Here is a 15734-nt window from a genome sequence, read left to right as displayed (position 1 = left end):
ATCGAAATTTTAAAAATTGTTTTTCAAGTTCATGACATAACAGTAGGCAATAAAAACTACCGTGAAGAGCGATTATGTCCCGTTGTTGTGTCCGGGTCTCAGGAGGATAGGTAAAAAAAGTTGCTGAAAAGAATACATTCTAGCAAAGAAAAAGACACAACCCAAGGAGAAAAAAAGAGGACAGGACGAACACTGGGCTTAGAGGTGAAGTTTATTAGAAAAGACGCCTCAGAAAAAGTTTCTGACAGCGGTTCAGCACTTCGCGGGCTTCTTTTACTCCCCACCGAATTCGGTTCCTTCTCGCCCGTTCATTGTCACGTTCTACGTCGAAGGTGGTTGCCTTAAGGGGTGTTCCTCTTCCCCTTTCCTTCAGTGGTATTCATCGTACGACAAGACCGCCTCACCACTGGCGATGTCATTCACTGTGGGGAGATAAACTGCGTCACGCTTTATCTGCGGTATAAAAGCCCAGTCTCTCACTACTGATCGCCGCAGTGCGAATGAGAAAATGTGCGAAGGATATGAAATCGCTCCCACTGCTCGGCGAATGGATAAAAAAGCTTCAGCACGTAAGAAAGCTAGAAGCAGGTGAGCCGCTTCAACGCTTAAGTGTTTTTGCGTTAGCCTAATTTTTCCTTTGCTCGTCGGTTAAACTATTGAAAGGCAATATACAATGATTGCTCACTATAAAACGTGTGAGGATGCTGTGTAACTAACTACCTATTGTCATCTGGGAGTATCGGCGTATACCATGCCCTCTTTCAGACTTTGACGAAGAGAGGATTCACTATCTCGATAACTTTTTTTTTCATCAGTTTGACCTTGTTATTGCAAAGTATTAGGAGCACGTCTTGAATTGTCTACGAGCTGCCTATGGCGTTCGGCATGACGAATACCATGTGGCAACTTCGACTCCGGGTTATGGCAGCCGCCGTTTGAAAGAAGCTCCCGTGCGTAGAGTTTGGTGCATTTTTGTGTGGAGGTTTTGCTGAACGACAGGTGGTCAAAACTATATTACGGAGCCTTCCACTATAGCGTCCCCTACAAGCCATAGTAAAGGCGGCTTTGTAAAAAAAAATATCAATAAAAAATACAAAATACGTACAAAATAAAATTGCAAATAAAGAGTACAAAATAAAATTTCCGTAGTTGCTAGGCCATTCACAACCGAGTTTACCTGGAATCTATCCAGGGGAAAAAAAAGGTATCCCTTAACTGCTGCCTGAACTTATATCTCGACAAGCACTGGAGCGCTTGCATTAGCTCCTTCCTCTTTCTCATGGCAGTCTGATCGTATATATAAAAAAAGACTGGCAAGAGAGAGAGAGAGACAAATTGTGTTTTATTTCATAACACAGTATTGCACAAAAATTTGTTTTAGCTTATAGATTACGTTTTTTCTTGTGTGTCTTCTATTGTGCTACATTTCGCCCCGAGATGCTGCAAATGTTTGAATTACCATTGGCGCTAGTTACAAGGTATTCCCTGTGATTAAGTGAATGTCCCACGTTCGCCGCCCCGTCCCTGATCAGCATTCGATAACTGCCTCAAGGCTACGTAAAAAAAAGAAAAAAAAGAACTACATACATTTGGTGCATCTTCTTAACGCGCAGTATAGTCTGCTCCTCTAAGTTTTCTGTGCGGCTGTCAGAGCCACGCGCGCAACATGCGTCAAATTCCTTTATTCTTCGCAAAGCTCTGACACTGAAGTTTGCTTTCAGTGGGTGGTGCAAGCGACATTCGCTTGAGGCAAAGAGAGGGCTGCTAAGCGTTTATTGAATGTTCCATTAAGTTTTCATTAATTCTCGTCGGGGTCCGTCTAGCCTGCAGAAAGGCGTCAGGCATTGCCTCAAGCAACACCCCGATGGTCAACAGGTAGTGACGTTTAATTTCGACATGCCCCGTGGGTTGAGCCGAACTTCTGAGATAGAACGGTTCCATCTCTGATTTCGCCTCAAGCAACTTCCACTTGCTTGATACACGAAGCGCTCACCTTGGCCGTAATTAACTTTTGCACTAAATGACGTTGAGCAACAGAAATTGTGGCTGCCGACAGCAGCCCAAACAACTTTAAGATTAAGCCATTGGAACATTTTACGAAAGAACTGGTCAAACTGAAGCGTTCGGAAGGGTTTTTCACAGATTAAATTATTTTTGAAATGCGTTAGTATACGTAAAGTATTCAATCAGAAATTGTGTCTTATGTACCGAGTGTTCCTCGTATGCTCATATTCGGATTCGAGTAGGGCACTTTAGAGCCTTCTTTAGACCGTCAGTAAATTTTATGCCGAAATAAAAAAAGTGAAAAATTAAGGTCACCGACCAAGAAATAATTATTATTTCACGTTTCGGTGCCATACTGGTTTGTGGTTCACAATGCAGTCATGTCTATTGTGGGCTGCGAACGACCGACCGTATGTTTCTTGCAGTCAGTTACACTGCTATTCTTAAATACGCTTGCCTCATGTCATGTTGCTTTTCTGTTCAAACTCCTAGTGTTTGGTTACTGCTAAAACCAAATAATGTGCTTGCAAACGTTATCGTTGTTCGATATCTTTTGGTCGTCGTTCACTGAGTGGAATCTGCGTTTCAAAGCGGTTGTATTGTTGAGAAACCTGCTTCCATGTAGCTCCCAAATAAAATAATGCCCACACAACCATTTCACGCCTTCAAGCATGACGGAAGTCAGTTACAAAAGGTCTTGAAGCCGTCTATCATCTGACGTACGGGCGACACCTTCACGTCTACAACCCTGGCACCGCACGTAGTAAAACCATTGTGGCACTCTTTGTTTAGTAAAAAGAAAATACTTGATATTAATTCTTATGCTACGGGCAGCTTTCGATTCGTTCAAGTGAAGTCGCATGGTGGTAAGCAACCACTATACGCAATTACCGTGCTGCACCACACGCTGGCTCTTTAATTTTAAAATTGCCGGGCGACTGGCCGCTCCAGGCACTTCGTGTGTATTCGCAGGCTTCTTTCACGCTCGGAAAAACACTTTTATGTAACACGTATTGAGCAACTCCTCCTAAGCCTTCCGAGTCTAAGAGCTTCAATACTTCTTCTAAGCATTTAGTGAATAGCATTGGAGAGGTTGTGTCTCCTTGCCTGACCCCTTTCTTGATAGGTAACTTTCTACTTTTCTTGTCGACAACCAAGTTAGGTGTGGAATCTTTGTAGATATTTGCCAAGATATTCACGTATTCCTCCTGTACTCCTTGATTACGCAATGCCTCTATGACTGCTGGTATCTCTACTGAATCAATTAAATGCCTTTTCATAATCAATGAAAGCCATATATAGAGAGATTGATTGTACTCCGCAGATTTCTCGATTAACTGATTGATGACATGGGTATGATGGATATGATGGAGGAATATGGTGGATGACATGGATATGACAGCAGTGAGGATCAACGGCGAATATCCCAGCAACCTTCAGCTTGCAGATAACATTGTCCTGTTCAGCAACTCTGGGGACGAATTACAACAAATGATTGAGGACCTCAACCGAGAAAGTGTAAGAGTTGGGTTGAAGATTAATATGGAAAAGACAAAGATAATGTTCAATAGCCTGGTAAGGGAACAAGAATTCAGGATCGTCAGTCAGCCTCTAGAGTCTGTAAAGGAGTACGTTTATCTCGGTCAATTACTCACAGGGGAGCCTGATCATGGGAAGGAAGTTTACAGAAGAATAGAATTGGCTTGGAATGCACACGGCAGGCATTGCCAAATCCTGACTGGGAGCTTACCACTGTCGTTGAAAAATAAGTTGTAATGACGAAGATAGCACAAGCGTCGCTGTGGTCGCATGGCTCTTGAAGTGAGGAAGACAAAGAGGATCGGTGTCGCTGGTCTTCCTCGCGCTGGCGTTTGGCTGGAACTACTCGGGTGCTCTTTGCGCTGGACCTAACGTGACTGGGATTAAACCCCATATCAAAGTGTCCAATCATTGCATTCTACCGGTGCTAACATATGGGGCAGAAACTTGGAGGCTAACAAAGAAGCTCGGGAACAAGTTAAGGACCACACAAAGAGCGATGCAACGAAATATGTTGGGCCTAATGTTAAAAGACAGGAAGAGAGCGGTGTGGATCAGAGAGCAAACGGGGATAGCGGATATTCTAATTGACATTAAGAGAAAAAAATGGAGGTGGGCAGGCCATGTAATGCGTAGGATGGATAACCGGTGGACCATTAGAGTTACATAATTTATACCAAGAGATGGGAAGCGCAGTCGATGACGGCTGAAAACTAGGTGGGGTGATGAATTAAGTTAGCAAATTTGTAAGCGCAAGTTGGAATGAGCTAGCGTTAGACAGGGGCAATTGGAGATCGCAGGGAGAGGCCTTGGTCCTGCAGTGGACATAAATATAGGCTGATGATCATGATGATGATGACTGAGCAACAGAAAGCTGTTCCGCGAGTTTTCCATGTTGCTCTACAATTTTTTCATTGACAATTTTCATCTAATTATAATATTTGAGAAGTTGAATAATTAATTAAGCCTAATTAGGTAGATAGGCGAAATGCAAAGCGATGGCAAACAACATTACCTTGGTTCTGTCCAGCTGCGTGGCATTTGCATATATTTAAATCTTGGTGCAAGATAGTTGTGACACTATATATGTACGTTAAAAATGAAAACGATGTACGTGGAAACACGTTCTTTACTGTCCAAATGTTATATTATTACGTTATATGAAATGTTATATATTTTGTTGTATATTATATAGTTACTGGGCTTTAAAACTGCCACGAGACGCTCCCGCCTGGTCTTTTTCCTTTCTCCATCCGTGAATGAGTCTCAGAGGAAGGAGAACCTGCCACGACAGCTTCATTGAAGCCCAGTATTTCGCTCTTAACGTGTTATATTACACTCCACGAATATACGGAGCCACGTTTTACTTAATTCTCTCACTCTCTCCCCCTCCTCCCCTTCCTACCCCAGTCTGATGGAGGCCGCACTCTATCTTTTCAATGAGCTTTCAGTTTCTGATCGCTTCTAGACTAACGGGACGTAAAGATTTGAAAGTCCTGTAAATAACAACAGTCATATGTTTAGGTGATTGAAGCGTATTATGGTATTTGTGAGAAATGACAGTTGTCATTGTCTTGCAGCGTACGAATTATTTGTTCATACTCAGATACATAGCCTGTCTAAATATCAGCATTCCAAAAGGTCGCTGCAACTTGTGGATAGATTCGCAAAAATGTTTCGTCATTCATTTTTTCAACGAATGTGTAGAAACGACTGTTGTAGCTGATTCATTCTTACCAATGGTCATTTTTCGACTACTCGCCTGAACAAACGTCTCCCCGTCCTTAACACTGTTCACTTCACCCATCTTTATCTGCCAGTCCTCACAAGACCCGGAACAAATTTTCATGGTGGACACTTAGAGGCGCTCATGAAAAGGCGTTCGGACAAGCTGGAGCCTCAGTTTGGGCATTATGGCCTTGGGGAAGGGAGGTGGGGCCAATGAAGGCGTTGTGAGGGAAATTTTTCACTAGAGGAGAAGATACGCGGTAGGCCCGGGAGGACCCCGTATGAGGACATATGTTTAGGGCAGTAGGCGACGCAGAAAGGGGCTCGAAAGCATGGCAGTGTTGAGCGCGGAAAACCCGCTCCAAAGAAGACTGCAGACAAAGCTGACTGAACAGTTCCTGCTTCTTTTTTCGAGGGGGAGCGAAGGTGGGAGAGGTCCGAGAGTGAGAATTTTTTCGGGCGTCCCTTACAAAGACATAAAGGGAGAAAAAAAAAAGAGACAGCAAGCGTTTTAGGCTTTAGTAATCATTCAGTGTTGGCTCATATTCGAACTCATGAGTCAGCACAGACTAGTTTCCACTTCTCATCAGGAAGACATTAAGAGTACGTTGAAAAGTCAGCTGCTAATAGTTGCTTATTTAGAGACCGCACCCGAATGCTCTATAGACCTTTTCATTGATTACAAACATAGCCCCTGCACGGCTTCCGGTTTTGCCCACTGACGTAGCTGCTAAATGTAACTGGCAAAGAAGCAACCATGCGTTAACACATAGCAGACTGATAAGGCACGTGACCGGAAGTTTCTTGGGGGCGGCACGCTCGCTGCTGTTATCGCGAGCATGAAACCGTCTATACACGACACGGCCAAGCGACAGGTACTCAGCTGATGTTGTTCACTAATTTGCACAGCAGCAGTGAATAAGCTATGCAAGTTTGCGTGCGCCACGCTGGCATGTGAACGTCAAATACGGTTTAATTAAACATTAACAAAAGCGATTTCATGCTGATTATTCACTACATTATCTTACATGTTCCAAAGCCACATACCGTGTGGAAGGCTCCAGATTAATATTGGCCACCCGTGGGTCTCTACCATATATTGAAAGCTCGGTGCGCTAATGTTATTGCATTCACCTCCCATCGAAATGGGTGCACTGCTGCCTGGAGTCGACCGTTCAACCTCCAAATTCGCGAGGTGAAAAACACAGCCGTTTCAGCCAAATGGAATTGACTTAGTTGGCGTTGACTTGACCAAATTGCATTGACTTTGTTCATAATAAGCCTCAGCACGGAGCAACTTGTTGCTAGCGTGAATTTTACGAAACTTATATTGCGTAAGGGTCGTGCGCAGTAAGTCAGCCGTGGCGATTTTCTCGTTACGACACGGTTCTCTATCAAGTATGCTGGGCGCCTGAACGGCGGTCAATTAGAAACGCTCTTACGTAAGAAACATTTTGTGAATATGGGCTGTGGTTACTAAAATGTGACGTATGGTTCCAATATATATCGAGTAACGAAGCTTTATAACTTCTTGTCCTTGCAGCTGACTCAACCAGGTGGCTGCGCTTCGCGGTGCAGCTGTTGACGAAAGCTGTGTTTTCCTCCAGTGTTAGTTATTAGATAGTGGTGGGTTAGTAACACCGGGAGAGGGAAACACGTGTGCAGTACTGTTGTAGAGTATTGGGCTTTGTTCCCATGAACACCAGCAGCGGCGTCGAAGCCACATGGAGAACAATGCGCGCCCGGGGCTGGCCTGATGGGCGTGTATAAATAACGCCCAACCTCAATATATTTCATTCATTCGCTTTACTGGAACCATATGTATGTGTCGCTAATGTTGCGTTAGAGGCAGTAGCATATGTGCTAATTTCACTGGTAAATGAATGGCTTCTAAGCAAGCCTCTTTTCATAAGCGCGTGAAGATTTTTCACTATGTGGTATGACTCTCTCATATGGCGCCGCGCTATTGTTTCAGGGCATCGCTTCAGTGCAGGTGCAGTACTTACAATGAGCCTTGTCTAAATGAGAAGGAAAGCGAGGACAGCTTCCGCACAAGGGAGCGAACGAAGAAAGGAATAACATAAAACCCCGTTGGCGTTGCACGCTTCGGGTAAGCCTGTCGAACAGCTATCGGCGACACATCAGCGTCGTGTGACTCGTTCTGCGATCGCAAAGAGGGTTGCTATTCTGCTGGGCGCTTTGTGCTCTTTTTGACATGCCTCGGAATGAGCCGAGGAACGCGCGGCCGTGCTTGCCAGCCACGCCAGTTCTGTGAAGGGCTAACACCGCCCTAAGACGAACGGCGGGTGCGGTGGCGGGCATGGAAGGAAGCCATATCGTTCTGCAATGCGTGGTATGAGGAAGAGTGGACAAGGCCTTTCTCCTCCCCCACGTTCCTCGAGGGGGGAAGGGGAAAAAGTGAAAAGGCGCATGTACCATCGGGGATTTCCTGGGTAGGGGAGCTCCCCCTCTATCTGCAGCAATTGGGGAACCGCGCTTTATCCTCCCGGAACCCGGTTTTTCAAGGTCGTCCGGTTGGCCGGCCTGTTCGTTCCAGGAAGTGATTTCCCCCCTACCGCCCCCCCCCCCCTCCTATTCTTGTGCTGCAGGCTGCGCTACTACAAGAAGGCGCTGCTAGATATGGTGCGGCGCATCCTCAGTTATTTCCTCACTGTGCTCACGCTGCGCCTGCGCTCCTTCTTCTGCTGGTGCCCGTCATCGAGGCAGAGTCTGGACGATGCCGAACGGCGGGTCCTTGACTGTGAGTATTCGCTTCCACGATAAATCGCACCAAGGACGCGTTTTATATAGATTATGTAATTATTAGGATGTCTCATTTGCACAGCCCATGTTACGCAACAATGAATCAGCAGTGCATTTGTGACGCGGGTACTTTGAGCAGTGCTCGTGCGCCCTCTTTAACACATGGAAGGTGCGCACGTGGACAGCGCGCAGGCCGCTTGCGTCGTGTGGCCTTCGCGGGTTTCAATGTGTGCTGTTGGAATAAGTAATTGACAAAGTACACAATGATCACTTAAACGTAATTATTCGTCGTTGTTTTGGAGGTCTGGTTATGCAGAATGTGGCTCGACTGATGTAAGTACGCGCTACTTAGGCGGGATGAACAGTGCACTATTCAACCTGACTCTTCATGTACACGATGAGTTTTAAGCGTTTAAACGTATCAGTAGCCGGCAGTGACAGCATCACCGTTTTGATTATCATTGGACTTGTCGAAACATTATTCGCCAATTTGTGCTAGTTTTGTTACCATCCCATTCTGCTGTCCAGTTCTATTTTGTTGCCGTGTTGCAGATGTCGCGCTCCGTTCATTTAATGAACGCGACGTACGTGATGTGTGTTGTGTTGCGCATTGTACCCTGATGATGTGTCACGCTCTGGTCATTTATTGAACATGGCGTACGTATAGATTGTGCTGTGTTACGCTTATTGTCTACCGCTATGTTTTGTTTTGCGCAAGAACTTACGCATTCGGAAGTCCAATGCCTCAAATGAAAAATTTATGTCGTGCACAACGGAATGAGTACCGACTTTCGTGACCACATTTAATATAATTTAGGCGTTGCGCTTCTGTGAAAAGCAGAAGAAACAACAAATCCTTGAAAAAGAAGCTTTTCTGTCGCGAAGCTGGGCTGAAAAGACACATTCACATTGAAACGTAATCTAGCAGTCTAGTACCTGCTAGATTACGTTTTCGTATCTTTCCGAGTATCCCTTGAAGTAAAGAGATTACTCTTGTCGGCCTAAAAATCCTAAGTGATGATTGAGCTTCCATATCTGAATTTCTAGCCACCCATGGCGTCCCAATTTGACATGATAGGTAACGCTATATTCTTCTGATCTCACTCCTTCGTTTAATGAATAACTTTGCAAAGTTGCCATATTGAATTTTCCCTTTATTTTATCGCAGTGTAACTTCTTCAATAATGAGTAATTATCATCGACCAGTTATTTCCGCACTGTGAAGCCACAGTGGCGCTGAAGAAAATAGAACGGGACATTTGCGCCGGTGTTTCACTTTTTTGTTTTCTTTTTGAGATGCCAAAACTGCGCTGGTGAACACGAGCCGTGAACACGATGCATTTGCTATTTGAGAAGGGTAATCGGTACCAGTCTAGGCGTATAACGTCAACATTTTCATTAAGAGTCCCTTAACCGCTTGAAATGTCTGTGTCTGGGCTCGTGCTGAGAAGTGACGCTTCTCTCGCAGCGATGGGGAAACCATACAGCGGATACTACGTGGACGTGGGGCGCATCAGCGACAGCCCGCCGCGTAGCAGCCGCGTGTGGACGATCCAGCTGGAGCCGGACGAGGAAGGCGATGGAGCGCTACCGCTAGTGCTCGTGCACGGCTACCTGTGCGGCGCGGCGCTCTGGGTGCTCAACTTGGAGGCGCTGTCCCGCCGCCGGCGCGTCTACGCCATCGACTTGCTCGGGTTCGGCAAGAGCTCCAGGCCCGCACTGTCCAGCGATGCTGGAACGGCGGAGGCCCAGCTCGCTCAAGGTGCGCACTGATACTCTGCCTGGGTTGATCGCGGCTGGGCCAGTTGTCTTGGGTTTCTGTTTTCGTACACACTGGTGCAAAAGTAAGGCGTGCGCACAAACAAAGGAGACAAACGGTACAAGCCCTGCACTTGTACACTGGCAAATCAGAGAGGGCCGCTCTGGTGTGCCACGCGCTTTTCTTGTTGGTCTCACTATTTTGCGTTCGTCTTACTTTTGCTCTATACTCTATAGTATATCCAAGAGGTGAGCGCCAACTATTTCAGCATGAAACCTTGTTATTGCATTTAGTTTATCATATATATCAAGAGAAATTAATTGAAGTCACGTATACCTGCAGTCTTAGAGATGCTGGTAGCATGCAGTTCGAACCAACAAGTGACAGCCAAACGCATTTGCTGACGCGATGCTTTGGTGGCGTATCAGTTATCCCAAGCCGTTAACTTCTCACCGCTGGTGCGCGAGATCCTTACGGTACAGTAAATTGTTGACATACGAGACATTTGATGAATTGCCATCGCAGAACTTCTTCTGTGTGAAGCTGTCAAGAAGAATCTGGTGAAATAAAATGCGTCACGCGCCATATCCTTTGCGGTTACAGCTAGTCGGACGCGCAACTATCAGTATGCCGAGGTCGTCAGCGAATATTTTGACAGGGATGCCTACCACAGTTTTGGGGCAGTTAGTTCATTTATGGTAAGCCCCTTACACGGTGCGCAGCTCTCGAGGGGTGGCGTTGCGAGATGGGTCTGGAGCGGTTCGTGCTGCTGGGTCATAGCTTCGGTGCCTTCGTGGCATCCGCCTACACGCTACGGTGGCCCGAACACGTGGCCCACCTGATCCTCGAGGACCCGTGGGGATTCTCCGAAAGCCGCGTGCCCGACACAGCTTTCCAGCTGCTGCCCTGGCTCGTCGCCGCCTTCACACGTGGCCTCAAGTTCTTCAGCCGCGCCGACATTTGCACGTTGTTGCGCGCTGGAGGCGTGCTTGGTGAGTACGTGACCACCCTGTGTGTCCGTCGTGTGCACAGCTGTGATTTAATAGCTCATGGCCTGACTAAGAAAGGAATTACATAACCATGTAGTTTGTAGTACAGGGTTTTTTTAGCTGCACCAAATTTTTAAAATTAGAAAAATGTAAATCTTGGTCACGTTATGTTTGCCATTCGAGTGTACGGATTGGCGGCCTCTAGATACAGAGCAATTTCCGCACTTAGGTGCGTAATTAGCGAAGTTACACTAATTAACTTTCTAATTATCAACAATAGGTGGCTATAGCAAATGAGTACTTTGGGGCCCGTCCTCGACAATACCTAGCCCAACGATCAAATTTTGAATAGCGGAGTTCATGTGGGAGTTACGCGAACAATTAGTTCCCCTTGGCAGGCTGCTTGAAACTGAAACTGGCCGCAAAAAGAGCGTCTGTGTCCTCGATGTCGCCACCCCTCTGCCTTTTCTCACGCCTCCGACGTCACCGCAGGTCCGGCCCAACGAGCAGCTTGCGTTATCTCCTTGCTGTCTGCGGCGTTGGCCTAACGCTTCAATGCCGGCGGGCCGCCAAATTTACTTCGTCATTCCGTCGGGCGCCACCTTGCGCTGTAGCGCCAACCCCGCTCCTTGGGCTTTTAGATACTACAGGCACGGCGTCATATCAATTTGTAGCGTCGACTGCGAACGCCGCAGATAGCAAGGAGATAACGCAAGCTGCTCGCGGGCCGGACCGGCGCTTACCTCGGAGACGTGACGAAAGGCAGGGGGGCGGCGACATCGACGACACAGACGCTCTTATTGCGGCCAGTTTCGGTTTCAAGGAGCCTGCCAAGGGGAACTAATTGGTCGCGTAGCTCCCAGATGAACTCCGCTATTCAAAATTTGATCGTTGGGATAGGTAGTGTCGAGGACGGGCCCCAAAGTACTCATTTGCTGTAGCCACCTATTGTTAATAATTAGAAAGTTAATTACCGTAACTTCGCTAATTACGCACGTAAGTGCGGAAATTGCTCTGTATCTAGAGGCCGCCAATCGGTGCACTCGAATGTTAAACATAACGTCACCAAGATATGTATTTTTCTAATTTTAAAAATTTGGTGCAGCTAAAAAAAAAAAACACCGTGTATATTCGACATATCCATAAGAAAAAGTAAATTTGGAGGGCAGGTCTCTGACATACTGCTCTCCTGTAGGAGATCCCTCAGTTACTTTTTTAAAAATTGGTTACTTTTTAAAAATTGATTACTCTTTAAAAATGGTTCTTTCTATCGTTTTCCCCCTGTGGGAACCCCATAACTATCTGATTGAGCAAACAATGCTGCTGAGGCTGATCATCGATGCATTGTGTTCATGGGCAGAAATTATTTTTCATAGTAAATCGGTGCCTCTACAAGGGCGGCGAAAACGAAACAAGCGCGCCGAAACGGTGGTTCTCGCGGATTACTAATCACGTAGTCGGCAAAGTGGAATTTCAGTGTTACATGCGTATCGACCAGTGAGGTATACTGTATGCACCAGTACGCGTTCTCGCTTCCAGATTTTAGTCGAAACACTCGCTATGTGGGAACAGTAGAAGCCCGCAGCAGTCGTCAAATTTATGCGAAGAACAATTTGCGAAAACAAGCAAACAGAAAATTACGTGATGTCGAGTTAAGAAGTAGTTATACATGTTTTATGGACTCGGTTTTCATTCCATTCAAACAGCACGCCTCAGAAGAAGAAACGCCATCCTGCACGCTGGCCAAGTTAGTTTTGGGCTCACAAAAGCGTTTTCCTGAGGAAGTGAATATGAGTTGGCTGGTTCGATTCCTGAATAAATCCGTTCTTCTTGCGCTTTGTTTGGGATTTAATTCCCCAATTTTAAGCGAAGCTTTATAGGCTCACAAGTGTCGGCGGTGGTGGTGGCGGCGGCGGTGTCACGCTGAAAAGTGGGCATGATCCTGGCGATAGTGCAGAAAAGGTCCAAGCTCAATGGCACATACCAGGGACAAAAAAGAGAGAGAGAAAGAAAGAAAGACCGATAGAGAGAGAAAACAAAGAAGAAGAGAGAGACAGAAAATCAACAGAACGGTCAGAGAGTAAGAGAGAGAAAGGAAGAGATAAAGAAAGAGAAAGAAAGAAAATCACCACGAAGGCCAGGTACACACACGACAAGCTTCGCTTACCCCATTTTCTCGACAGGGGAAGGGCTGGTGACTTTTCATAAACATTAATCTGTCGTTGCTTCCGTTATGACGGGATTTTCGAATTCAGGTACTTGGCAGTGGTAGTGAATATATGTTTCCTGTGTATAGGGCTGCATACAGAGGAACACTACACTAAAATTGTTGTTTTGCTTGTTCGGCTTATCTTGTTCCCAAACAAAAAAAAAATGTCGCAGTTTCGCCCGAAAGGTGAAGCATCGATTGCGATAGCAGACTAGTGGACAGCTATACGAAGTAAGGATAGTAGTTTTATCGGCCGCATAAACTTGTAAACATAGGCATACTAACTAAATTAACAAGCAAGGTGTCACGCGCGCACAAGCAAACATGAACGCATCTCACTCGATGACCGCGGAAACTCGCTGTCAAAACGCTGGAGTGATGAAGCGCGCCAGCAGCAGCGAGTGAATTGACCTTCGTCCCGCCGCTCGCATCAACGCCAACTAAGCCGCGAAAACACAGCGCAGAAAGCAAAGTGCCTCGAGCGGCCAGTCGCGCGGCAATTTTGCGTGCATTCGCGGGCTGCTTTCACGCTCGGAAAAAAAAAACACTTTTATGTAGCACGTATTGAGCAACGGAAAGCTGTAACGGGAGTTTTTCATGTTGCTCTACATTTTTCTCATTGAAACTTTTCATCTACTTATAATAATTGAGAAGTTGAATAAATGATTAAGACTAATTATCTAATTAGGCGGAATGCAAAAACAACCTAAGCATCTCCAAGCGACGGCAAACAACATTACCTTGGTTTGGTCCAGCTACGTGGCATTTGCATATTTTCAATACTTGGTTCAAGCTACGCGAAACACCTTGTAGAAATAGATGCGACATTTTTTTTTCTTCGCTAGTCATAGAAACATGACTATTGGTTGTCGAGACATGACAGCAGTCGTACCAGTGCCAATTTTGTGATTTTTTTACCACAGTGACATAATTACCTTCTATAGACAATGATCGACCACCGTGCTTTGTTGCGACCAAGCCATCAAATATATTCGAAAACAGAATGTTATACGCCCCCTACACGTGACACCTCGTCGAAGTTCCAACATTTGTGCACCCCCTTCTCTATCGCAAACGGTTCAGGAACTTCTAATACAAAACATTTTACGAGAAGGCTTGGTGTCTGAGCGAATATTTCGCTGAGATTTGGTGGACTGCTGAAGTCTCGGCTTAAATGTGACCTGCAGTGATGCTAATAGCTAGGCCAATTCTATTTTGTTATTGCAACCTAAGGGCCCGAAAGAAAATATGCATGCACAAGAACGACGATACAAAAGGGGGGGACGACCGCTCGACGGTGGTAACTGTCGTCCTGTCAACACGCAACGCATGTGCATCGTGTTGAACCTGCGGACCTGGGTAAATAATAAATATTCATTGTTTGTACAACGGTAACGGTAATTTTTCCTCATTTTTGTGTATGTGTCTTTTTTGATGGCTTTCGCGCTATATAAACATGGTGAAATCTTTCGTGCACTGCTGCTGCTGTTGGCCCTCTCAGACCTTGCCACACGTTCGCCGTGCGGTTCTACTCGCTGAAATTTTGCACATACCAGCAGTAGACGGGGACGAGAACTCGTCACTTGGTGCTTCCACTCGCTTGTAAAATAAATTGCTGATGAAATGCCTATAAAATGAAATAATAACCGCCCATTGTTAAACTGATATACATAAATATTTCGATGAAATGGTTAAATTAATTTTTCAGATAAATTGCGTGTATAAATTCCAACATTGATGTGCGAAAGAAACGTATGTTATTTTTAAATGCATTAAATAGCCACTGCGATAAGTACTGCAAAATGGGTCGCACCGTGAATTTTGCAGCCTGTCACTGCCTGATCCCCGTGCGTAGATTGACAGCAAATGCCGGTAAATTTGTATACCAACCTATTTCGTTGCCTAGTGTTCCCAGGCAGTATAGAAGGGGGTGAGCTTAAAAAAGTAAAAGTGTGCGCCTCGTGCCACGCTGTGGTCATAGACAGGCAAAATCCTGCTGAATTTGTTCCGCCAAACGTAAAATAAAAAAGGGGCACAGAAAATGCATAAATTAAAATAAACCAAACCGCTAACTCTGCATGCAAAACTCCGAATAGTGGTGTTATATGACACATATGCCACACGTTCAATAATCTCAGATGAACACATATGTTTCATATGTGTTCTCATATGATCATACGATATTATTGGATATGTGGAATATGTGGCAAATGACGCGCTGCATTTGCGAAAGATATGACATTACTGAACGAGCCGCAAGAGAGGAACCGGTCAGATGATTGGACAGCAAATGTGGGAATACAGGTAAAAAGCGCCATATTATGCTTGCCTCTCTATACAAAGTTCTTACTTTGGAGTTTCATTCACCCTATCAACTTCCCTGGCCAGGTGAACCTCGTCCAAGCTGTCAACGTTGCAGCTGTCAACGTTGCAGCTGTCAACGTTGCAGCAAGCGTGGCAACCAGAGCTACCACCAGGAACAGGAGACAGCAATTTTTTGAGACACTAGGAGTCAAAACATATACATCTTCACATAGGTAGCTGGCCCGCTTAGGTTAAAGGGAATTCAGTTACTGGCTCGAAAAGCGCTAAGCGTTGAGCATGCTGTAAATTTGGGCTAACTGTACTTCTCCCACTGGCCCAACCTTACTTTGCTATGCATTCGAAGAGCAAACAAAGCAGCGCTTGTGTTTGCATTGTCTTTGTCTGGGCACACGTTACCTTTCCACTTCCATTTTCCACA

The 15734-nt window shown here is 45.6% G+C and overlaps 1 protein-coding gene across 3 annotated transcripts in view; it reads left to right on the top strand.

Annotated features, from left to right (window-relative positions):
• The window catches only part of LOC119436028 ((Lyso)-N-acylphosphatidylethanolamine lipase-like), a 43391-nt gene that overhangs the window by 19030 nt on the left and 8627 nt on the right, over window positions 1-15734 (top strand). Inside the window, exons 1-4 of one of the 3 annotated variants that reach the window (XM_049655220.1) lie at window positions 257-588; window positions 7881-8032; window positions 9503-9796; window positions 10516-10785. In XM_049655220.1, the coding sequence (XP_049511177.1) occupies window positions 509-588; window positions 7881-8032; window positions 9503-9796; window positions 10516-10785 (796 nt within the window). In that variant the 5' untranslated portion in view covers window positions 257-508. Of the gene's footprint in view, window positions 1-256; window positions 589-7880; window positions 8033-9502; window positions 9797-10515; window positions 10786-15734 lie in introns of those variants that run through there. The other 2 variants (XM_037702761.2, XM_049655226.1) reach the window with 2 other exon arrangements.

This window comes from Dermacentor silvarum, chromosome 1, assembly GCF_013339745.2.
Source record: "Dermacentor silvarum isolate Dsil-2018 chromosome 1, BIME_Dsil_1.4, whole genome shotgun sequence".
Classification (NCBI taxonomy): domain Eukaryota; kingdom Metazoa; phylum Arthropoda; class Arachnida; order Ixodida; family Ixodidae; genus Dermacentor; species Dermacentor silvarum.
This window is presented reverse-complemented; position numbering and strand designations above follow the sequence as displayed.